The following is a 24,889-nucleotide window of genomic DNA, read 5'->3' on the forward strand; positions in this document are numbered from 1 at the left end:
AATAATATTTGTATTTGACTCTATCTGATACAGAATCCACACACCATGAATTCAAAACTTAAATATCACGATTATGATTGGTTACATACAAAACTCACATTCATAGACTCTGTACGAGGCAATGAATTCCTCCTGTATTTATTGTGCAGGAATACATTAATTGACTGGGGCCTTTTTACCACTGTAGATGGTCTTACATTTTAGCTAATGCAAACATTTCTAACTAGTATTTTGTTTCCAGATCTATCAATGTGTTGGATCAAATGTTGGTAATTGCCATCTTTAAGAGGATTCCTAGAACCCATAAAATTTAAAAATATTGGCCTGACTTGAGGAATTCTGGTTCTTGACAATGCCACACTGATTCCATCCACTGCATCCAAGAAAGATGATTCGCAATAAAATGCAAAAAGTTGTCTTCTGCACTGAAATTAAATGTTGAACTGCTGTGACCTTCAAACATCCCAATTTTCCATGTGGTACAGACACCCTCACATTTCTCGAAAGTAATTACCAGGGGATATTGACATACTCTTTTTGTCTCCTTTTTCACGGTCATTGTATACTCTATTTGGCTGAGGATGTAATCCTTTTGTCTCCTTTCACGTTCATTGTATACTCTATTTGGCTGAGGACGTAATCCTTTTGTCTCCTTTCACGATCATTGTATACTCTATTTGGCTGAGGATGTAATCCTTTTGTGTCCTTGTTTATCATACTCTATTTGGTTGAGGATGTAATGGAAAATAGCAACAGAACTTGTATAGCAGAAAAGAACAAACTGCATTGGCATTATTTCTTCAAAATTTGATACAACTTGTTGAAGAGAACCTAAATAATGAGTGATACAAAACAGCAACAACTCAGATATTTTAAAGCCATGTAGGAAAAAACTCTACATAAATCAAAATCTCTTAAACTCCAAAAACCTCAAACCAGAATTGTCTAAATGGTTATGAAATAAATACCCTTCAACATCGTACTGATATGCCAGCAGACATTGTCTATCCAGCGCCTCTAAATTCCTCTTACAATTCTTCGTTTCATATGGCTGACTTCAAACAAGCTCAATAGATTCAATTCTACCTAAGGGTTAACTCCTAAATCTATTCAAATCCAGCCTCGAGGCCACCCAGTTAATCTATTAAAGCAGTTGGAAAACTTAGCAGGTGACAGCCTTATGCGAAACAACATGCAGAAGGTAATATGCATACTTTGAAGGCTATAATCACACAGCTCAAATCATGCTTAAATAGTTGGCGCATTAATGAATGCATCCTTTTGCCTAGTGCATTTTTCTTTACATGACCCTCTAGTGTAACTGGCATAAGTTGCACTGTTTAGGCCCTTTTCAGTCCACTAATAAATATCTCTATAAGCAAACACTAAAATTCCACAACTCTATATGCACCAACTTCTTACACTAGACGTGTCTGAATATCAAGACCTACCTAAAACTAGCTAATTCTGGATATTAATACTTTTTAGGCCTAGCAAGAGGTTAAAATGTCAACTTATATGAAACATACTTCAATGAAAAATCCAACCTCCCATACTAAACGCATGCACAATGCTTAAAGTCGGTCAAGATGCCCTCACATATCAAAATTTAGTGTAGTAAAAATACAAAACTGTAACTGCATTATTTGGCTATGAATAACCGTGGATCTCAATCAGATGAACAAATTTCACAATACTAAAATTTTGTTCTGCACACCACTCAGATACACAGTTTAAAAGTAAAGGTGGGCACTTATCCTATCTATGCACCAGGTTCATAATCTGACACTTAACAGGTATAAACCAAAATCCTGCTCCATAAATTTCAGCATAGGAAAAAAGGTAACAAGTATCTAATATTAACATTGTTATTAATAAACCTTTACATTACAATAATGAGAGAGGGTTAGCAACTATATCATCAAAGTCCAAGCCCGGGAAAGAATCTTCCAGAGCAAAATCTCCATTCATAAAACTGGCAAGTATACAAAATGATTTACCCGTTCATTTAGTGAGCCCCTCCTTTGACTCTATCCCTTCATAAATCAAAGTAAAGGATTCTTCATGCAGCTCCATTTGAGCCAACAGGCCTTACAGCTTTCTTAACAATATGCACAAAGGAAGGTACTTCACTGAAAGAATCACAACAAAATCATGGAAACGAAGTGTTGGTTGACATTCTAACATCAAAATTGCCTTGGAAGAACCTCCTTAGGCACTATTATACAAGAAAATTTACCAGAAAGATTTCATCTTCCCAAGCATCATATCAAGAAATAGCCAGTCCATTTTTAGGAAGGTGGTCCATTTTTTTGGTATCTTCGAGGAGAAGGTGGAATACGTGGTGCACCCCGTGACATTTCTGTAGATTTAATTCTTTTGTTGGGTTGAACTGGCAGTGACCTGTAGAAATGTAAATTCAGTTAATCTATGGCTCAAAATAAAAACTATACGCAGGCAAAACATATACAGATTTCAAATACTATACTAATTAATTCTCTCTCATATATACAGTAGTAATTTGACTTCTACCAAACCAAAAGGAATATTCATGTAGTAACAATCAAATAACAATTCTGAATAGGCTATCTGTTTCTGGTATTTTAGTAGAAGAGAAGTGCTCTGGTACAGTTTTGAAACTAGACAATGTTTCCAAATGGGACACAATTTCAGTAGCACTTCCAAAATGTCATACCTAAGGTTCAAAACTTAAACTTGTATTGGAAAAGCGTTCAATATGAGGAATCCGTATAGGAAACCCACTCACCATAAATTTCAGGGCACCAACTCATCTGACATGCTCTATTGCTAGAGGAAATCATATTACAAATATATCCTATAATATGTGGAGTGCATATTATAGGTTCTCTCCTTGGAGAAAATAGGTGAGCCAACAAATTTAGCACAGTTACAAAATATATCATTCAAGAAGCAAATATTTCATAAGCTTACATCTAAATAGAAAGAGTTTTTCACCTAGGAGAGTTTAAACGCTTTTGTGTGGATTGGACAAACACAGATTTAAAATTACGAAGAGCCTCCTCTGTAGCCTGCAATTTAATTGATATTAGATTAAAACAACTAATTTCATATAATATGATCATGAGATAACCACAAGCGGAATGATATTGCAATAAAAACCCGTGCTATAAATAGTTACACAAGAAACCTCTGAATGTACCCAAGCAGTGGAAATTTTAAAAGAAAACAGCTTTGACAATAAAAATTGATCTAAATTAACTTCAAACTCATCAAAAGTGACAAGAAAAATACCTGCAACTTAGCCACCTCCCAAGTTGGACCACTACCCTTCCCTAGGATCTGTCCAGCCACTTCAACCTAACACAATAATTAATTGCATGATTACATTAAATTATCCACCTCTCAATGCACAAAGGTATTAGAACGTGAACTCCAATCACATGGCTACATTAGTTGTATCATCTCCATACACAGTAGAATTATTCCATATTACGAGTTTTCAAATTAAAATTATTATTAGCTAAATCTAATTAATGTAAGGAGTAGAACTTGGCAATAAACAAAAGAGATGGGATTTTGCAGTCACTTAAGACATACTTGTGCACATGACTCCCTCCTGTTTAAAACCAAAGCTGTCGGATCTTTAAAAGTAAGACTAAGACCTTCCATAGTGCACTGCAAACACAAATATACATGATCACTAGAAATTCATAAAAGAGAGATTATAATACCATAACTGCAAAATATCATTGTAAAATAAATTTCATAAGAATGTTTACCATTTCTTTAAGGGTGTCAATAGCATTATACGATTTTTTCATGTCTTCAGTAACTCTCTGATCCACACATTTTGACTGCCCTGATGTACTTGCTACAGCAATGTCATCTTCTTTAGGCATACCAACAAACCCTATAGAGCTGCAAGATTCTCTTAAGCCCTCATCCTCACCCCATTGGTGAAAACCAGAATCTGTCTGCCCACGTCCAAGCCCAGCTCCAACCACTACAGGTTGTGACATATATTGATCTAAACAAAGAAATGAAATTTAATCAGTAAAGACCACAGTCCAAAAAATTCTTGGAAGCACCAAAAGAAAATGAATAAGCAATTTATGATAGGAATAGAGAGGGAGGAATTAAAATCACCATTTATTCTATAGAGGAAAGAAAAAAATTAAAATTTTCATAATTGCCCAAGGGCATGCATGACTTGGACGACATCTGCTAATTGGTTTTAAATAATTCAACACATGATAAATATTGGAATGACAAACCTGGGACCCAATATTCTTAAGACCAAACCATCCTTGTTTGCCATTTTTTAGCATATTTATCCAGGACACTTAACAAAGTGCATCAGAGAATACCCCAACTATTCAGTGGGGAAGCTCAAAATGGCCCTGTATCACCTAGGTGTAACAACCAGAATGAGCATCATGAATATCCCCAGATAAACATGTCTGAAATGAGGAACATTTCAAATATTATTATATTATATCTGCAACACTAATGACTACAAAAACTACTTGGTTATAATGGGATTAACAGCTCTGAATTCAAAACCTTTTCCCACAGACTATCTAGCAACTGCCTAGTGCCTTCTGCTGAGACCGGTACATAAATTTATAATAGACGACTTGATAGAGTTATACAGCTGACTAAAAAGTTGCCACTCGTCTCTATTCAGCTCATCACATGTTCCATGCAAATAGAAGAGTATCTCATCCTGCCAATGGTCATCATACATTCCTCAACAGCCAGTCTCTCCCTTGGTATTATGTCCCTTGATGAACATTCTTGATCCCCTTGGCACTTTGATTTGGTGCTTATCTTCATCCTCCTGGTCGCATCCTTTGAGTCTCAACCACTTCCTGGTAATGACTATCCTCTCCATGCTTATAAAAAAAGGCAAAGAATGTGTGGTAGGTCCAATATTTTCTCCAGCACTAGCATACTTACTTGTTCTATACAAGTCTCATGGTTCAAGTACCTCAAGGAACTTGGCAGGCAAAGCACCCACCACCAGTACATCCATTAATATTTAGAGCCTTTAGACCTCTTGATTTCCACACTGATGATTTCTATACTAGACATGTATCGTTGTGGTTGCTCCTTCCTGTTCCCAACCGATAGATTTTTCAATGTCATTTCTTGGAAGCCCCTGCTCATAATTTGCACTAGTGTGCAACATTTCTTCGTGTATCAACCCTAGTTGTGCCAAAACACTTTTAGTTCTACATTTCAATCTAGTTTGTACAAATTGTATTCGTCTTGGGGAAACTCCACTAAGTTGTTCACAAAGGCTCATTGACAACTGCCAAATCAAACTAAGTGGAAGTCCCAATCAGGATTTGTGCAACATTTTCTACATCTATTGATTCCTGTTGGATTATAAAAATTAATTATATTCAACTAAGCTACTAATCTCACTTCACTAGTTATATTCATGAGCTCTTTGTATTTGTATTTTGAACTTAATTTAATGCTGCTCTTTGTATATCTATATTTCTGATTTTTATATGTTACACAAGGAGTTTGACTGAACCCACAAAATGAACCATTGAACCCGAACCCAAACCAGTAACTCAGTCTACTGGTGCTTGGATTCATCTATCTTGACTGCCAGCTCTTTGACCACCTTGGTAGCAAGCAGGGGTGTAAAGTACAGGTTTTGAATCACAGTGCACCATTGTTTCTCCGGAGCCAACCAAGCAAGTCCTTCTGTTGACAAAAGGACAGGTATTTTGGTCAAGAGGATGAAGAGTAAGTTACAACAAACCCCTCAACCAACAACAAGATCCTTGAAATTTGTCCACTTGCTTCCCCCTTTGCCATATGATAATGCTATTTTAAAAATCTAATAAGCCAAAAGGCAATATTTACACATTAACCATAATGAAGACAATGCAAATGCTTTAATGTACAGTTGTCGAAGCAGTTGTTTTCAAAAAAGAATTATGGAGCAATTTGTTCCAGCAACTTTAAAACTTGTAACAGGTTGACTACCGTAGCAGGTACCAACCTAAATCCTTTGTTTGGTGTCACTATACATTTTGTAGCCAAATCCACATGGGGTACTTGTGCTCATCATGTAGGGGTATTTATGTTTACTATTTAGGAATAATCATAACCCATGCTTAATGGTCAATGGAAAATTTATCAAGCATAACTAACATAACCTTGCCTATCAACAAGCAAGCCTATGCCTAGTTGTAAGCTTTCACTAGTTGTAAATAAACTCTTCTAGGTAAACCCAACAGAGGGTGACATAAAACCCTCGTCACAAAGCTTAGGGTTTAAGTACAAAAGAATGACCAAGAAAACATTCAACAAATAAAACCCAAAACTGCAATTGTAAGTGAGCAAAGCAAAAATAAGGTTAAATAGGAATTTTCCTCGAGATCCACCTATAAACAAGAAAGTTATATCAATTAAAATATTTTAAAAAGTCACTAACGGTAGAGAACGGTTCTATCAAGATAAATAAACCACAAAAAAATAAATATGGTAAAAAGAAAGAACAGCAGAATAAAAACTTGTATGACTTGTCATGAAGTAATACAAAAAACTTTCATTTTTAAGAAAAAAAACAAAAATATTATGGTTTTTCCTTGTACTCTTGTCCTCTGGCTAGTTAGTTGTTAGTCAAGTAATGTCCTCAAACAATAGAAATCTAAGTTGCTTCAAGTCTGTTAAAGAATTCACCATTATTTTAAAGTTGATTCAAATCCATATCAAAAACTTCACCACACAAATAGAATAGAATGACTGGCCAAACATATAGAAATCATAAGACAAACATAACCAGTTTCTTGAAGCCACATTCCCTAAGACATTGATTCAACGAGATAAATACATTGAAATAAATTTGCGATAATTTAGCCAGTTTGATGGCTTCAAGCACGATTACCAGGAAGACTGGCCTGACCAAAAAATTACATATATAACTAAATTTAAATTCAAGACTATGTAGCCAAGTTGAGAACTTGGAGTACCCTCCTGCAGAATAAAATATGAAAACTGACCCATGATAAAGATATAGATTGCTTATCCCCCGTTAATGGAGTCAAGAAGGTTGATCTTGCCCTCAGTTACATGGAAAGCTCTAGATCCGGGTTGGGTAAAGATCAATTTTGACAGCGCCTCCAAGGGCAACCCTGGAGTGAGCGGGGCTGGATGTATTGTTAGGGACCATATGGGAAGGATATTAGATCAAAGATCGGTTAGTCTCAGGTTTGCAACTAATAATTAGGTGTAATTCAGAGCAGCTCTGATCGGACTGAAGTGTAGCTGAGATCTTAATGCCTCAAAAGTGCATCTAGAAGGTGATTCTTTAATCGCAGTTAACACTATCCGACAGCGGCATACTCCCAACTGGAAACTACAGAAATGGAAAATTTTGAAAATTTTAATATCTCACATTTATACAGGAAAGGTAACATGGAGGCAGATGAGTTGGCCAATATGGCCTCGGATACTCCCTAACGTTGGTAATGACTTGTCAGGACATGGAGGGGTTTAGGTGGCAGCGGAGGCTTTAGCTTGCCTTTCGTTCATTAGACGGCCACGTTGGAGTATGATTAATTTGGATGGGACAGGCTCGTGTAGCCATGATTCACATCTCTGGCGGATTGGAGGTGGAAATGTACCTCACTGGATTCGATATCTCCAGATTTGGCTTGGAATTGGACACACTGCATTGCATAGCATTCGTTGATGAAATATTAAGCACATTTGAGTCCAAGGAAATAGCATTCTTTGTGCCAGGGCGTGATCAAGAAGCAATTTCTGGGAGAGCTTGGTGACGTTTTGGAGAATGTGGTTAATGCAAAGGGTATTTCACTCCCGAAGAATTTTTATGTAATGCGGCGGCAGGGTGGTGAAATTGAGAGACTTCCGTTGATTTCCTCTGCAATTCCTGCCTCAATTTCTCGCAAAAAGCCTGCAGTGGAGAGAAGCATCTTGTTTTTGAAGAAAATTCTAGACTTGGTACCAGAGGATGGGGAAGGGTGGTTTCATAAATACTTAATAGATGAGAGCTTGATTGGGCATGTTGAGGAAACAGAATGTCTTGGGAAGGTGACTAAAAAGGAGCCAGTAGATGGGGGCAATTCTGAAGGTGTGGAGGCAGAGCTGGCACAGCATTCTACTTGTGGTCCCTTGTGCCCAGAGAAAGCAAGGTTTGCGGCCAACACAAAGAAGCGGACTGGGTAGTCTTTCGTAGAATAATATCCTCTTTTTGACAGTATATTGCAAGTCTGGATTTTTTGGTTATAAGAATATAATGTATCAGCTGTAGTAGCGGTCTATAGATGGTCAAATCTGTCTCCTCTTGTTCCAAGAGACATTTTGGTAGTGATGTCTATAATAGGGTTGTTCTGACAGTATGAGACTGGAAATAGGCCATCGCAGTTGAACACCTCCAAATGTAATATTTTAATACTTAATATAACCTGGTGCAGCCCCTTAGCTGATTTTGATTGATCAAAAAAAAAGATATAGATTGCTTCTCTAGACAACAATACTATTTTAATTTTTAACAAATATAAGGTATATAATTTAAGCAAAATTAAAGGAGGCATACATCTTGACAATTGTGACAAATCCCCATTTATTTACCAAATCTAAAATGAAATAATGTGGCTATTCCTTATTCTTGGAAACGTTTCCACTATATGTGAAAACTGACCCATGATCAAGATATATATTGCTTCTCTAGATAACAATACCATTTTAAATTTTGACAAATAGGTATATAATTTTAGCAAAATAAAAGGAGGCATACATCTTGACAATTGTGACAAATCCTTATTTATTTACCAAATCTAAAATGAAATAATGTGGCTATTCCTTATTTTTGGGAAAGATTGCACTATATGCGAAAACTGACTCTTGACCAAGAAATGGATTAATTCTCTAGATAACAATACTATTTTAATTTTTAACAAATATAAGGTATATACATTTAGCAAAATTAGAGGAGATATGCACCTTAACAATTATGACAACTCCTTATTTGATTACCAAATCTAAAATGAAATAATGTGGCTATCCCTTATTCTTCAGAAAGCTTGGACTGAGTTTACAAGAACCATTCAGCACATGCTATGAATATTATAAATATATAGACACAATTTTGCAACAGAATTCCAGATGTTTAAAACTACATTAGCATGCTGTGAATATTACAAATATATAGACACAATTTTGCAACAGAGTTCCAGATGTTTAAAGCTACATTAGCCTATCTTATTTATTAAATCTACTAAATCTAAGTTTATTTCAAGCACAAAATGAAACTTTGGTACTTACTGGCCATATATCTGAGAGCATCTTCAGATGCTCGATGTTGTGCTTCCTTCTTGGTTCTACCTATACCTGCTCCCACTTTTTCTCCACTAAACAAGACCTAAATTCAATAAAAATTATAGTAACAAAATAAATAACGTAAGCACAAATTTAATCAGTTTGCAGTATTGAAAACATATATGTTTATGATAAATTTAATCTAACTTCCATGATGGATGTAACTAGAATCAATTAATTTATCATGCACTACTTTGAAAGTCAGCAATCTAGCAAACTAACCTCAACAGTAAATTGGAGCTCCATTGTTTTATCCAAAAGTGAATTAAATTCCACCTGAGAAACAACAAAATGAGCAATCTAGCTACTGGCAAGATACAAAGAATATCATGATATAAAGCAAATACCACTGTGACAAAACCTAGCTGAATACCTTTGTTCCACATTTCATTGCAATTTCTTGTAAAACTCCCACAGCATTCGAAGCATTGAATATGTTACCTCCTCCTGAATTGCAATTAGTTGGCACTTTGTTCATGGAAGATTCTTCATCTTCTGATTAGTCCAATCAAAATAAAACCTTCAGTTTGAAAAATCAACCAGTGTTTTCATATACAAGTTAAAATTAAAATTTGCATTATAATAGCATATACATAAACTTAATTTAAGATTGTCAAATCTCATTCTGGAAATAATGGATAGATTTTGCAATACTTGCAATTCCGCTCAATTTTTGCTTCGCATTTCTTCTGACATATTCTATTTCTGACACCTAGTTTTATGTCAAGCTTGGCACCGATTGATTTTGTTTGATTAGGGGAAGGGATGTGTAGTTTTTAAGGTCACTGCCATGTGAAACACCACTTTCGTGTGTGAGAACCTACCTTGTAGAAGTCCACAAGGGGATATTTTTCCATTTACCTTATGTATTGTTCAACAGGTTGTAAAACATTAACCCAAAACAGACACAAACCAGTAATCTCCTCTATGCAGTCTCTATGCAGTGCACATGCCTGCACTGCTTGATCAACTTCTAAATATTTTTCTTCTTAAGAGCAGTTATATTATCAAGCTATCAATAATCTTAAATTTAAAGGTTGAGCAATGTTATTAGAGAATCACAAGGACCAGTAAATTAGGCACATGCTTTACATCCCACATACAATGTGAAGTATTAAGTTACTAAATAAAGGCAATCAAAATGGTAGTTATTAGAAGAAGAATTTTCCTACACTTTGGCAGTATTAAATCTTTCCAAACAAATAAATACCTGAATGGGAAAATGAATCTGGAATCATATGATTATTTTTCACTCTGTCATCTCCAAAAAATCCCTGCAGAAAAGCAAATTTTAATAAGGAAGTCCCCTTACAAACAAATTCACTTTCAGATAAATTACAAAATACATATTAATCAATACATGGATGCAACTAACAAGCAAAATGCCCACCTCATCAGGAAGTCGCCTTTTAGGCTCACCTAGACACCTATCAATTGCAGGAGAATTCTCCACACCATGATTAAAAGAAGGCTGTTGAATTTGTTTTTCTAAAGAAAGAGAATCAGACTGAACGATTAGTCCTTGAGTTGGCCTTGTAAGTTCCCTGGGACTCATCTCTTCTTCTGCTCCAAGCCATCCACCAGGCACTTGATTTGGAGGTACTGAAATTTGCAACGGTCTAACAGGTAAAGGAGGCTCAACTGAATTATGTTTCCCAGTATCTTGGCCATGCTGCAGTATCAAAAGCCGCCTTCTTGTATCTGGATCCAGTTCAGATTCTGGGACTTCACCTTCTTCTCTAATTGGAGAACCCTGAATATTAGATTCTATAGTATTAAGGGTTTGAGGTACAAACGGTTTAACTGCTGGAATCCCATGGGAATATTCTTGAAAATGTTCAGTTGGGGGATCTGTACGAGATGGCCGTACAGTTATAATAGACGGAGGTGCAATAACAGGTTGCATTTGATCAGGAAGACGAGCCATCGTTTTAAAACCCTGATGGTCTGCCCCATTAGATGTAATCTCTGGTTGCAAAGGAGAATTAGATTCCTGGAAATACAACAAGACACATAACTCAATGTAGCATAAGCCTTTCCTTTTCTGTTATTTAATGGAGAACATCACAAAATTATGCAATAGCAATAACTTATCTCTGACAGTCACAATGTAGGTTTAAGAAAATTGGACTAAGAAAAAATTGCATTAAATATAAGCACAATATATTACTTCCATTCTACTTAGCTTTGTTACATTTTTACTATCAAACAAGAAAACAAGCAAGTGAGACATGAATGGATTGATTACTATACAAAATATTATGTAAGGTTTTTATAAAGCTATTATCACAAATGTAAACGACCATGCAAATTGTTATTGGATGCCTTTCTTCTCAATCAGAAATGCATTAAAATGCAGAGTAAAATGTACAAGATAACTGTTGAAGTCCAGGGTACAGAAATATACTTGTGGATTAAGTCTCCTTTCTACCTCAGAATCAGCCATGCCCTCTGGCAATGGTAGATCTCTATTCAAGTTTGTATCATCCTGATGCAAATCACCACAATGTCTTATTTGATGTCTAAAAGTGACTAAACCAAAACCATATTCGCAAATAACTTAGTAATTCAGAAAAAGTTAAGAGAGGTTATAAGGTTATTTTACATCTGACATCAAATAATTGCTGACATCAGGTGCAGCAGGCAGACCCTTTGTATCAGCTTCATAAAAAACTTCGGTAATTTTTTGCAAAAGGCCATCATCAAAGTCCCTGCCATAAATGAGATTTAAGGTAAAATATATCACGTAATTAATCTCAAAACATATAAACAAACACTTAATTGTTCAGAAACTTAATAATGCAAGCAACAAGTCCGCGCAACTCACTTGAAAAACCCACCCCGTACATTACAAGCAACATTCCTTGCAACACACAATACTGGAACAGCTGAAGTAGCCTGTGAAGCCAAGAAGATAAATTAATAAGATTATTGAGAATTCTGTTCAAAACATCTAAAAGATAGATTTTAGATGTATTTCTCAAGAATTCTGTAGCCCCTTATTTCACTAATTGTTTTTTTGCCATCTTAATATTTTATCATTTAGAACTTTTAGAAATTTAAGGTAAGTGATTCTGGGCCAAGTGATACAAACTCCTTTCTACCAATGGTTCATGACTCCATGTTGTGTTTTTTGTTTTTGACTCCATGGACATCATAATCCATGAGTTTTGTATGCCTACAGTTGCAAGTATTTACATGTTTAAAAATATTGTTCCCTTCAGCTAAAATCGAAATTTGTACTCATGTGATTGATGTTAACTTGCGTATGTGATCAGGGTGGCTTATCTTTGATTAGTTTATTATCTCTTTAAAGTATATTTATTGAACAGTGCACAGTAAAAGCTTTAAATCTTTAAACATCTCTATGTTTAATGTCTTTTTTCCAATTTGCTAAGTCTTAGCAGAGTCTATGTATCAACTCCTCCAAGTCTGAGTCAAAAACTAGCTTGCAGAATCCGAGTCTTGTAATACTAATACGTATGTATATATATTTGTGTGTGAATATAACTCATCATTTATTTTAATAAAATAGAACAGCTCAGACAAATAATTGTATGTATGCAGTGCAGCTTGAGTTGGCCTAGTGGTGGAGAACTTGTGCTCTTGAAAAAGAGGTCACAAGTTCAAATCCCATAGGGGGTAGGGTATGTACATCTTATCGGCTTCGGCCTATTACCAATCAAAAAAAAAAAATTGTATGTATGCATGTATGATGTACACATGTATATGTGTGTATAGGTGTGTGCGTTCTGTGTACATACATGTGTATGAATATGCGTATGTGTGTTAACTTTCTTTCCATTTCCTCCGAAACTTTATGAGCTAAACATATCATTTCAGTGGTCTTCTGACAATGAGCTTTGGCTCGTCTCAGATATTAACATGTTAGCATAATTATGAACCTCCACTCTTCATCTTGCTTCAAGCAAAATGACCATATTGATTGTTTCAAATTAAATGCAGTACTGTTAAGGTCTTCTTCTATGTAGTACAAAATTATTTCTTATAAGTATTTCTTCGGGTATTTCTCCATTCAATACAAAGCTATTTCATAGATGTCTTTCTTTGGATCTTCCTCTATGCAAATCAAAAGCATGTGTTTTTACCACATTTCACATTATATGATATATTTTAGCACCTAAAATGCTAACTCACCAAAGAAAGAGATCCTTCCATAAACTCCTAATGTTCTGTATTACCTTTTCAATACATCAATGCTTCATTTACTTGCCTATCTTATTCATGATTTATGACCTTAAATATAGCATTCCTTCATCCAATCGAAAAAAGTGGCTGAGATTTTTCTAATTAAAATTTTAATTTAGCTTATTTTCATCCAATCTACCACCTCAGGTCAGCAAAGATTGGAAAAAAATTGATAAAGCTACAAACTGCAACATGGATGATCATGAACATAATTTGCTTTGGTATTTGTAATCTACTGACAAATATTTTGAACAGGAAGTATCCAATAGTATCCAAATATATTTGTGTGTTTGCATCCAAGCTTGTTAATTGGTGATCACAACAACAAAAGAATCATCAATTATCCCCTGTACAACTGAACCCTTCAATGTCAATAAAAACCAGTTAGTGGCTATTCTCCTTCTTGAAGACCAACTGGGTCATCAGAGCTTGACCAAATAAAATTAACTGAACTCTAAATCACAATTATTATAGAGATCTGAAAAATTCAAATTAGTCATCTTCCCTTGCTCTATCTATCAACCCTACAAAATCCTAATAAATATCAAGCCACTGTCTTCAGAATAACCTTGGAATTTCAAAAGGCTTTGAAGGATTAGGCTCAAAATGCTTTGAAAGATTAGGCATGTTGATAACAAGGAACTTAGATAAATTAAAAAGATATATAGAACTACTTTTTAACTTAAAGAGTTACTTATTTTATTTTACAGCTATTTTATTTACCAGATACAAGCATGAACACATAAATTCGAATTTTATTTATGATATATTTCTTAATTGTATTATTTACTTATTTTTATTGAAGATTTATTTAATTTACTTCAATTTTCACTTGAAGAACTGCCTTATTTTATTTTATGACTATTAAATTTTATATCTATTTCAACTATTACATACAAATAGACACACTAATTATTAGTTTTATTTAAGAACTATTTTATTTTATTTACATTATTGCATACATTAACTACATAGGAATTTCAAAGTTTTCAAAAAGTTAAATGAAATGAAATTATATCAATAGGTTTACTTGCTACTTTTGGCTTCTTTTTTCTTCTTTATTTGATGTGACTTAGATAAAAAAAACTAGAAATAATTTTTATTTATTTTACTTAATTTATTTTGGAGCTATTTTGTTTACTAAATATAGGTATGAACATGTAAACCTGAACTTTAATTAAGAGCTATTTTTTTAATTTTACTATTTTCTTATTTTTTATAGAAGAGATAATTAATTTATTTCAATTTCCACTTGAAGACACGATAGGAGCAGCCTGGGTTCACCCAAGGTCCCACCTAGGCACCCTGGCTTCATTTTGAATCCTTCTATAAACAAAAGTGCCACATACCTAATTTCACCCTCAAGTGATAAAATTGTGAAAATGCCACTCACCATGATATGTCCTTTCAAAGCCCTAGTTGGGCTTGGTGACAGGTGCATTGCCCAAGAGACCCCCACAAGGGAAACTATACCTAAACCCCATTGGGATTGCCACTCCTAGACCCCCACTACTTACAATGAGGGGTGGTGAGGAATTGGTTTTGAATGTGTTGACTCAGAGAGTATTATCACACACTATGAAGGTTATTGAATACTGATTGTAATTTTCATTGTGTATTGACATTTGACAAGTCGCTAAATTATGAATTTAAATGTCTTTTCTTTTTTGCAAATTATGAGGTATTTGAATACTTTGTTTATTTGCAATTATGAGTATATATTGACACATAAATATAAATTTTATTTTGAAAAAGAAAAAATAAGCTTCTTTATAATAATAATATATTATTTAAATTTTAGTTTTCTTTAAAGTAAATTATAAAAATATTTTTTTGTGTTTCATAGCATGCATGTCAAAAATAAGCTAAAGTTGATGCAACTCAGCTCTTACAGGCATACAAGGAATGCAATGCAAATGCAATTGTACACGTAAAATTATCCAAAAGTTGACAAAATTATCAATGCTGCTAAAGCAAGACAAAAAAAGGTCAATGATAACCTACAGATTATCATGTTGTAATCAAAGTAAATGTTGCCAAATAGTTATCAAAGCAAATATCACCATATCATGAATCAAATACCCATAGATACATAATCAGTAACAATGAAATGATAACATAAACGTGATAACAAAACTGAGGACTACCAAATAATTATCAGGGAAAGAGTTCTCATTGTTCTCTAGAAAATTTTAACGAAAATTGTAATATGAAGACCAGTAAGTGAAAAAAAACTGAACAATGGAAAATAGAACAAGACAGCAAACCGGTCAGCATGGATTCCTTGGAATATGGGATAATTCAAAAATTCCTTCTGTCTATTATGTTTTTGTTCTATGTTCCATAGGATTTTAAGATGGGGGGATAAATGACAAGAGAACCAAGGGCCTGGGTTTAGGGACAGCAGGTGGACAGCAGCAAAGTAATTGTTGGATGGTGATGAGCAAGGATCTGGAAACAGAGCCCCTAGTGGGGTCAGGGTGCAACCCCCTCACAAGGGTTTATAGACAACACCCCAACCAGGGTCAAAGAACAGCACCCCAGGCACATTCCTTCTTGTGATACAAGGCCAGGCCATGGGTAGAGCCTGCCCAAATAAAGGCATTTGAAACCTAAGTCACGGGGTTCACCGAATTTCGGCCATGAAGTTCGAAATTCGGTGAACCTCAAAGGATTACCAAAAAATCATTGAAATTCGTCAGATATTCGTACATAGAGGTTTTAAAAATATATTTAAAAAAAATTTAGGGCTCTTTTCTGCATTTTATCTCCCATGGGTTGTTCTGTCTATGGTTTGAGGGCTCCATTATAATAGTCGGCGCAAGGCTCTAGCCCCAATCGTGGATGTATTCACTTGCATCAAGCACCCTGCCACGAGGGGCTTATCAAATCCGAGTGGAGGTGGGACCCTTAGGCTCTTGTTCAGGTCGTTTCTTCTGCAGCATCGTTGGGTTTGCATGGCTTCAAGATTAACGACTGCTTCTAAGAGACCAATACGATAACATTCGACCCCTCGGTTTTTTTTTAAATATGTTTTTAATATCATTTATGTTATTATGTTTTTATTAATTTTTAATATGGTTTTGTACATTTTTAATATATATATATATATATATATGTTATTTATATTTTATTCATATAGTTATATATAAATATAATTACATATCTACAATGTAAAAAAATATAATATTTGTATATTTCTAATGTTATTTCTTTACATTATCCTTCTATATATTTTTATATCATCATTTGTGTATTTCTAGTTTTATGTATATTATTAATTTTATTAACTAAAATATAGCAATGTTAAAACTATGTTTATAATTTTGTGAATAAATTGCTTATATTTGAAAAAATCAAATTTATATAAGGCGAATTTAAAGACGATTTTTTTTTCGAATTTTTCTCCGTGGCCGAACTTCATCCGAATTTCATTGTTGCCGAACACGAACTCGAACTCGAACCTTGTGACTTAGTTTGAAACCACAACCTTCATGGCACACACCATTTTCGCATATTGCAACACCAAGTCCTTACTATTTCTGATTTTTTTAAATGAAATTTTTGAGCTGAATGATGTTGGGGACATGTGGTGTTACAGGTGTGCACAGGAGACATTAGAGAGTCCCCTAAGAGCCCCAAGGATGTCTCAATGTCTGTATGGCATTCCCTAGACAAGGGGTCATCCCAGAAACATCCCCAGAGACTTGGCAGCAATGGCAGACCATCAAGGGGGCATTCCCCTGTCACACCCCTGCCACAAATTCCTGTTCGCAGCCCATCTAAAGTATAGTCAAACAATAAAATAGAACCCATCTAATATATAAGTAAAGGGAGTGCTAGCATGAGAAATTAAATTAAAGTTATCAAGGGCAGAATTTGAATAGCAAGGGTTGTGACTACTTCAAATATGAAAGATTATGACTTCCCCAATCATAAGATATAAAAGGGAGATCATTTTGTTCCAAAGGTCTGAACGAGGTAATGAAAATATTCACACCATCTACTATGACACTTTTCTTAACAAATTGATATGTTGAATGGTGTGAAGAGTTGCAAGATTAGTAAGATGCTTGGTCCTTTCTTCTCCGATGGCCTTTGTGGTTCCTATATCAAGCACAGTGAGCATCCATTTTTTACTTTTTTTATGATCAAAAATTTAAAACCTAACAAAAGGATTCTTTGTTAATTATTTTCAGTTTTCACAGTCAAGTATCATACCATGTAATATAGCACTATGAAAGATTTTGTTCCCAACATTTTGAATATCTCTTGAGACCCCTCTACAAGGAAATTTTAATATCAAAAACTAGCATAATATCTTACTTACCTACTAGAGTCCTTATTTGTTAGAATTTTATATAAAATCTTAATTACTCCTATTATTTAATTTATTATTATTACTAGTGTTATTCATATTATTATTAATAATGTGATTATTAATAATACATATATTATTATTATGAATATCATTGTTAGTATGATATTATTTTAAAATTATTCCTATCGATGTTATTATTATTGTACCCCTAAATATTCTTATTATAAGTATTGTATTATTATTAGTTATATTATTATTCAAATTGTAATGCTTGAATATGTTGCAATTATTGTAGATTTTGTTGTTATACTACTAATTTGTTCGAGATTACAAATTTAAAGTTATCTGTGGGCTCTGATAATTCATTCCCATCTCTGTTAATATTGTTATCATGCTGTGAGGTTGTGATTGCCTTCCTCATAAGTTTATTGACAAAGTGGTCTTATCTTGCCAAAAGCTTTGTTAATGCAATATTGTCTTTTGTTGCTAGGGAGTGCCCCTCTTTCCACTCTATCATGGTTAATATCAGTCGCAATCCTTGACTCTCATTTGTACAGATCAAATTGTTTCCCTGGTATCATTTTCACTCCACTGTTCTCTCTATTTGTCTTCCAAGAATTTATGCATTGTTTTTTGAACCACATAATTTTCTGCCTAGCCCAAGTGGGAAGATCTTAAAGTTAATCTGGCTTTGGACCTTGAGGAGTCCGATGATATGCAACCCAAACATGCAATCTTTACTTAACTTGTCCAAAAAATTGATCATTTGAACACATGTCTAAATTGTATAAGTAAATGTACTGTGTTCAACAAAACTATGTATCAAACATTTTAAGCATATTAGCAAGATTTCAAATAATAATTATAAGAAGTCGTGACATTAAACATTTACTGGTTACCAACATTGCATCAGATCATTATACAAATCATTTTGAAATATCAAAGACGACATTCTGTAGTTACTGTCTGGTTAGATAGTCTTTGTTAAAAAGTATCCAATAAAATATGATGATTACCCAAAAGAAAGAAAGATATCGTTCTCATATACTAATACTAACATATGAAACAAATCAAAACAATGACACGTTATGTCATGCCTTAAAAGGAAGAAATACTCTTACCTCTGCCTGTGGAGCATAGTATGGTGCGAAAGCTGGAACAACATGAACCCGAGGTTGATCTTTGTCCTCCCAAACTTTCAGTCGGTCATCAATAACCATTGCCATCTTAGGATGGCAGATACCATCATGAAAGACATTAATCAAGGACTTTCTTAACCCTATTTCATAAGAGCAAGAGGGAACCATATATAAATGACAACCATAAGACAGTGTTTACGATTGCAAAACTAAAATAGAGGCCATAAATTTATTATAAATCCATCAAAGTCTACTGTCGTTTCCAAATTTTGACATTAAGGTAAGTATGAATACCAAAATCTTATCCATAAACATTACAAAGGCTTACAAAAAAATTTAAAATTATATATATAACAAGACTTTTATACCTGGCTTCACACAAAGAACACGATCAAGAAGCTCTGCAGGATTGATTAAGCGTGCCTCACCATCAAGAAGCCTCCACATCTCTAATGCATAATCCCTTTCTGACATAGTACAAATATAAACTTCAAAGCGTTTTCGTCCTTTAAAGGTCAAATAGGTCCTAAGTTCATCCCAAGCTGGCCGTAACCTAACAAGAACACTAGTATCTCTAACCTGAAAATGAGAAAAAGGTCATAATCAATCACCTTATAAAAAGCACGACCTCATGGAAACTTAATTTTCACACTACTTGATGCAGAGAAAAAAAAAATGATGGTATACTAAGTAGTCAAGTAGAACAGCCAATTATAGTTAATAGTTAAAGTTTAAATTGTACATCAACTATTTAACATTTATTTAAAGCAAAATGTGATAAATACAGGTAGTTACTGTTATCACAGAGAAAGATGTGCTAAACATTGTTTACAACGTTTTAATCTAAATATAAGCATCTTAAATTACAAGTAAATACTCAGGAAAAAAATGGAAATCAAAAGAGACTTTGGTATAAAGTTTAAGCATAACACCAGCATTAAAATCACTTGATAACCTATTTAATAATGCCAAAAGATTCATCAAAATACTTACATTAGGATTAATTCGTGTCAAGATCATATTTTTATCCTGCAATCTAATAAGGGGTCGAACAATAGGATGACCTTTGTCTGATTGTGGTGGTACCAACTCGGATTCAGCTTTGACCAGCTTCCCATTATCAAAAACTTGATCAGTATCAGCATATTGTTTCAAAATTGCCTTATCTTCCTGGTATCGCTTTAACTCACTCATCATTCCATAGGCTCGCTGAGGATCCATCTCAACTGCAATCTTGCGCTGGAGAGCATCAATGCGGTCCTCAAAAGATCGCAATGTATTTGCCACAATAAGTGTTTCATCCAAATCAAAAACGATTGCCAAGCACCTTAGGTTTAGCATCCCAAGACACGAATTATACATCGCAGAGGGCACATGATATCCCCAAAAACAAGGCAACTGATCACGCCTAGTTTTTGACAGCATGGCCACTAAATGCAGCTCCCTCCCTCCAATTGGTACAATAGCAGTCTGCAAATTGACATCAAACATTCAACATGGCAGAGGAAACCAATAACCATCAAGCTCACGTAGACAGTATTTCAACTATTTCTAGGTATTTATGCCCTCGAATGCAAATTTGTAGTCAAATGAAAACTGACATAAAGAATGCCACTAAGTCTCGTATAAATAAAACTTGAAATGTTTGCTCAATAATTCTTTTTGATGTCTGCTCAATAATTCTTTTTGATGTCTGCTCAATATTACTACAGGGCACTCAATATGCATCACCTCTATTCATTTTAAAATTTGGAATGTCTGGCCAATATCTTTACAAAGAAAAAGAAGAAGGTGATGTTCAGTTGTATCTTTTTCCACAATTTTGTTTACAAATTAATTCTTGTTGTAATTACAGACATTTGACTTCTGGTATTTAGAAAATGAACATAGCAAAAATACCAGTCGCAAAAGGCTTTCATGGTCAAAGTGTAAAAAACTAGAAAGCCAAGAAATTCAAACTTTAATTAAAATTTCCTACTGCTTGGTTTGCATAATTAAAATGTCAAACTAAATACATAAGCAGCATGACATTCTAAAAGAATTTAACTTATTATGCTCATCCACAATCTGTATAGAGGCAAGAGAATGTTTATTGTCATTTGTATTAAAAAGAAAATTGACAAGTTCGAGATGTACTAAGTGTGAAGAGTACCTTTGCTTCTCTTAAGCATGTGGCGTAAAGTTGTTTAAGAGGTGACTGGTCAAATTGAGGCTGCGGCTCCTTCACCTCTATTTTGATAAAAACTCCATAAGCTGCAATGGTGTGAAGTACAGCTAAAGGAGTACATCTCTCGCTTCCAGGTGAAAGATGAGATATCTTAATCACCTCCTTCACTGAATCCAACAAGTTCAAATCCTCATACTGAGGCCAAACGTTAACTTCTCCCAAACGGGTATCTCCATGGTAAAGGATGGAGTTAAATGACTCTATGGCCATTTTAACAGAAGTCCAAAGTTGCCCAACTATCTCTCTAAGTTCACAGATCCGGGAAGACGGAAATTGAATATCCTCCAACCGATGTGGTGCGCAAAATCAACAAGTACAATGTTAGTTCTACGCCCTTGCCAGTCCACTCAAACATCATGTTTTTGACTCTCACATTATAACAGGCACCCAAACTTGTAGCATAGCATCTCCAAATGGCGTTAGCATAGCACAAAACCTTGAAGATAAGTACACGCTCTAATTGTCCCTCCAAATCAAGCCTCCCAGCATCACATCTGATCAGTACAAATATCAGGGACTTACTGTTTAAAGTGACAATAGTTTGCCTGGCAGAAGTCACCACCTTGCTCTAAAGGTAATGGGTAAACTAATTTGACCTATTTATTCTTCTCGACTATGTGACCCAAATGTTGCCTCTTCAAGGAACAAGTTGGTATTTTTCATTAGTCAAAATAGTACACTTTCCTGATAAGGAAATAACCAAAATATGGTCTACTTGAAATGACCTAAATTCCTGCTAAAAGTGAGCCAACTTGCACCAGGGAGCACTTAGGTTTAAAAAAACCCTCCTTGATTTTTAATGTAGATTGCAGAAGTTCTTTTAATTGAGGCCCGCTTAGTCCTGAAACCCAATTTGCCCTCTGCTTTTAATACTGTCCACTTCCACTTAACAGGACCACATAATGTTTCACCACCCCGCTTAACCCTAAGCTGAGGGTTTGCAGTGGATATGTTTCAGTAAATGGACACTCGACCTGTTGCTGCCAAATACAAGGCAAGCCCTATGGCCAAAGAAGACTTTGCAAAGGAATATAACAAGCCCTCCGTATCAAAATTTCATTATCAAGTTCAGTTTTTGAGCAAAATTATCTCTGGGGTTTTGTTTCTCCAATGCGCCCTAAAAACATTTAAGGGTTTGTAAGCCCACATCTAGGGTTTCCCCTCCCCCCAACATTAGAATCCCTCAAACTCCAGATCAGCCCATGGAAACGAGTTTTTCAAAATGCACCCAAAGTATTTTGCAGTGGAATTGTGAAGGGGAGGCAGGGGATTCGCGATGCAGGCAATTCTTAAATCCCTTGAGATAGTATTTCTCTATCTCTTCTTCATCTACATATATAGAAATGCATTTTGCGTTTCCTCTCCCTCGCAATAAACAAATTGGTCATCCACCCGGCCAAAAGTTAATCTCTCCGAAACTTAAATGCCTTCACCGATTTTGAAAACCCTCGCCAAAAAACCCTCAAGTTTATGAATGGCTTCCTGTCTTGATAAATTTATTGCCGTCTATTGTCGTGAATTTACTACCGACGTCATCTAACAACCCGTGCTGGCTTCTAATTGTTGGCGTCAAGTGACGCCGCCGTGAAAAGGTTTTGACGGCTCTTGACGGGGATATTGACCGTCGATGAAGAATTTAACGGTCTAGATTTTGAGTCTAGATTTCCCCCTCTTCGAGTATTTATTTAGATTTTTGATACGAGTATTTTTTAGTTTATTATTTTCATTTTTTAAATGATTTTTTATTATTTAATGGATAAACATAATCATCAAGAATTATATTAAGGATTTGTTTTAGAAGGGAACAAACATCTTAAATGTTATTTATCTAATAATTATAATTAATTGGAAAAAATTAATAATTATTATATTACTTATGAAACTATTTAATTGAAAGAAGTTTAAGATCATTTTGGGGATTTGAATTTGAATATTCATAATGAAATTTTAGTGCTTTCTTCGATTGAACTTGACCTTTTTAATTATAAATATAATATTAAAATGTATATTTTATATCATATTTAATTTTTAAATTATATTATATTATAATATATAAATGACATAATATTTTAAAATTGGTCTAATAAGAGGTTCAAATAAAAGAAAGAAATGTTAGATGCACTTTTGATCGTGATTATTAATTAATTAAAAATAAAAATTTATTAATTCTAATTTTTAATTAATTAATAATCACAATCAAAGATGAATCATGTATGCTAAATAGAGAAAATTATAAAAGAGGAATAGAGAGTAATGATAGGTGGAACATGTGAGGGCAATTGATGTGTGGGAGGGAGAAGAAATGATAGTATTGATGGGTGGTGTGTAATGATCATTAATTAAGATGAGAGGATTAGACAAAGTAATAATTTGAAATGTAGATGACAAGGCTTAATGTGGCAATATGGGTCTTATGGTTTCTAGATTTTTTTACTACTTCTAGAGTGGGGTAGTTGTATCTTTGGAGAGCTATCATACTGTCAGAATACAACTACCCCACTCTAGAAGTAGTAAAAATAAGATAACAATTTGTAGTAAATAAGATATCACAATCTTTATATTTTTTTGCTATCATACTTTGTCAAAATTATGCTATGATTTTGAGAGCCACCATACACTACACAAGAAGGAGAAGAGCAATGGAGGCACTTGCATGAGTTCAACATTTTTGTTCGTTCTCACTTGTTTTAGAATTATCTTGGTAAGCTTCGAGAATGCAAAGGAGAGTGTTGGGGCTTCGCAAGCAGCCAGATCAATCTGGATGCCATGGAGGTCAAAGTGTTGCAAGAAATTTTGTCCAAGGCAGACAACAAGAGTGGAAGGCTCTTGATTGGGCTTGGGAGGGTCAGAAGAAAGGCAAAAAAACCTTTTTCCCCAGACGAGAAAACTTCCAAGATATGCAAAGACAAGTTTGACCCAAAAGAGGCAGGACGCCTTGGAGCCTTGGGTACTACATGAACAATGGAGGAGGTGAAGGAAGACAACAAGCGGATATTCTCCAAATAGTGGAAACCCAAAACTAGCGTGAAATCAGACAAAACTAAGAAGGTATGTCCCTCGTCGACTCAGGATAAGGTTATATAACTCTCTTTAGATTCTCAAGCATGGAACAACTTAGTATCATGTTTTAGAGAAAATGTTTTTTTCATCAAGTGGGCTTGAGATTGGTCGGCCTTTAGTAGGGTAAAACAATGGTGTGCAGATAACTAGAAAATTCCATGTGATCTGAAAACTATGACGAATAACTTCTACATGGTTATTGGAGAAGATGTTAAGCTCCAAAAATGGGTCCTAGATAATGGCCCTTTCTTTATGGGTGGAAGAGGGATCTTTGTTAAACAATGGGAGCTAAACTTTGACCCAATGATGGTTTCAATGGAGGAAATTTTGATTTGGCTTAGATTATAGAATATCTTTAGGAAATACTGGGATATGGATACACTTTAGAGGATTGGAAAGAAAACAGGGCTTTTCATTAAGGCAAATGAAACCATTGAAGAGAAAGACTTTAGCATGTACGTAAGGATCAAACTACATGCCCTCTTGCCAAGCACTATCGAAATCAAAACAAATGTCGAAATATGGATCCAAAAAGTTGAAGTGGAAGACATTTTGGAACATTGTCGAGCCTGCAAAGGGGTGGGC

The 24,889-nt window shown here is 34.6% G+C and overlaps 1 protein-coding gene across 1 annotated transcript; it reads right to left on the reverse strand.

The window, feature by feature from the left end:
• Nucleotides 1-1,850: 1,850 nt before the first annotated feature.
• On the reverse strand, nt 1,851-22,743 carry LOC131050836 (RNA polymerase II C-terminal domain phosphatase-like 1). Its single transcript, XM_059216735.1, has 17 exons — nt 21,170-22,743; nt 20,011-20,487; nt 19,386-19,596; nt 19,000-19,157; nt 12,176-12,246; nt 11,954-12,059; nt 11,756-11,836; nt 10,739-11,341; nt 10,559-10,622; nt 9,722-9,843; nt 9,571-9,624; nt 9,295-9,391; nt 3,762-4,009; nt 3,580-3,657; nt 3,274-3,339; nt 2,977-3,050; nt 1,851-2,403 (listed from the first exon to the last, which is right to left on the reverse strand). The coding sequence occupies exons 1-17, from the start codon at nt 21,452-21,454 to the stop codon at nt 2,292-2,294; spliced, it is 2,907 nt and encodes a 968-aa protein (XP_059072718.1). The 5' UTR covers nt 21,455-22,743; the 3' UTR covers nt 1,851-2,291.
• Between the last annotated feature and the right edge of the window lie 2,146 nt (nt 22,744-24,889).

Source organism: Cryptomeria japonica, chromosome 2 (assembly GCF_030272615.1).
Source record: "Cryptomeria japonica chromosome 2, Sugi_1.0, whole genome shotgun sequence".
NCBI lineage: Eukaryota > Viridiplantae > Streptophyta > Pinopsida > Cupressales > Cupressaceae > Cryptomeria > Cryptomeria japonica.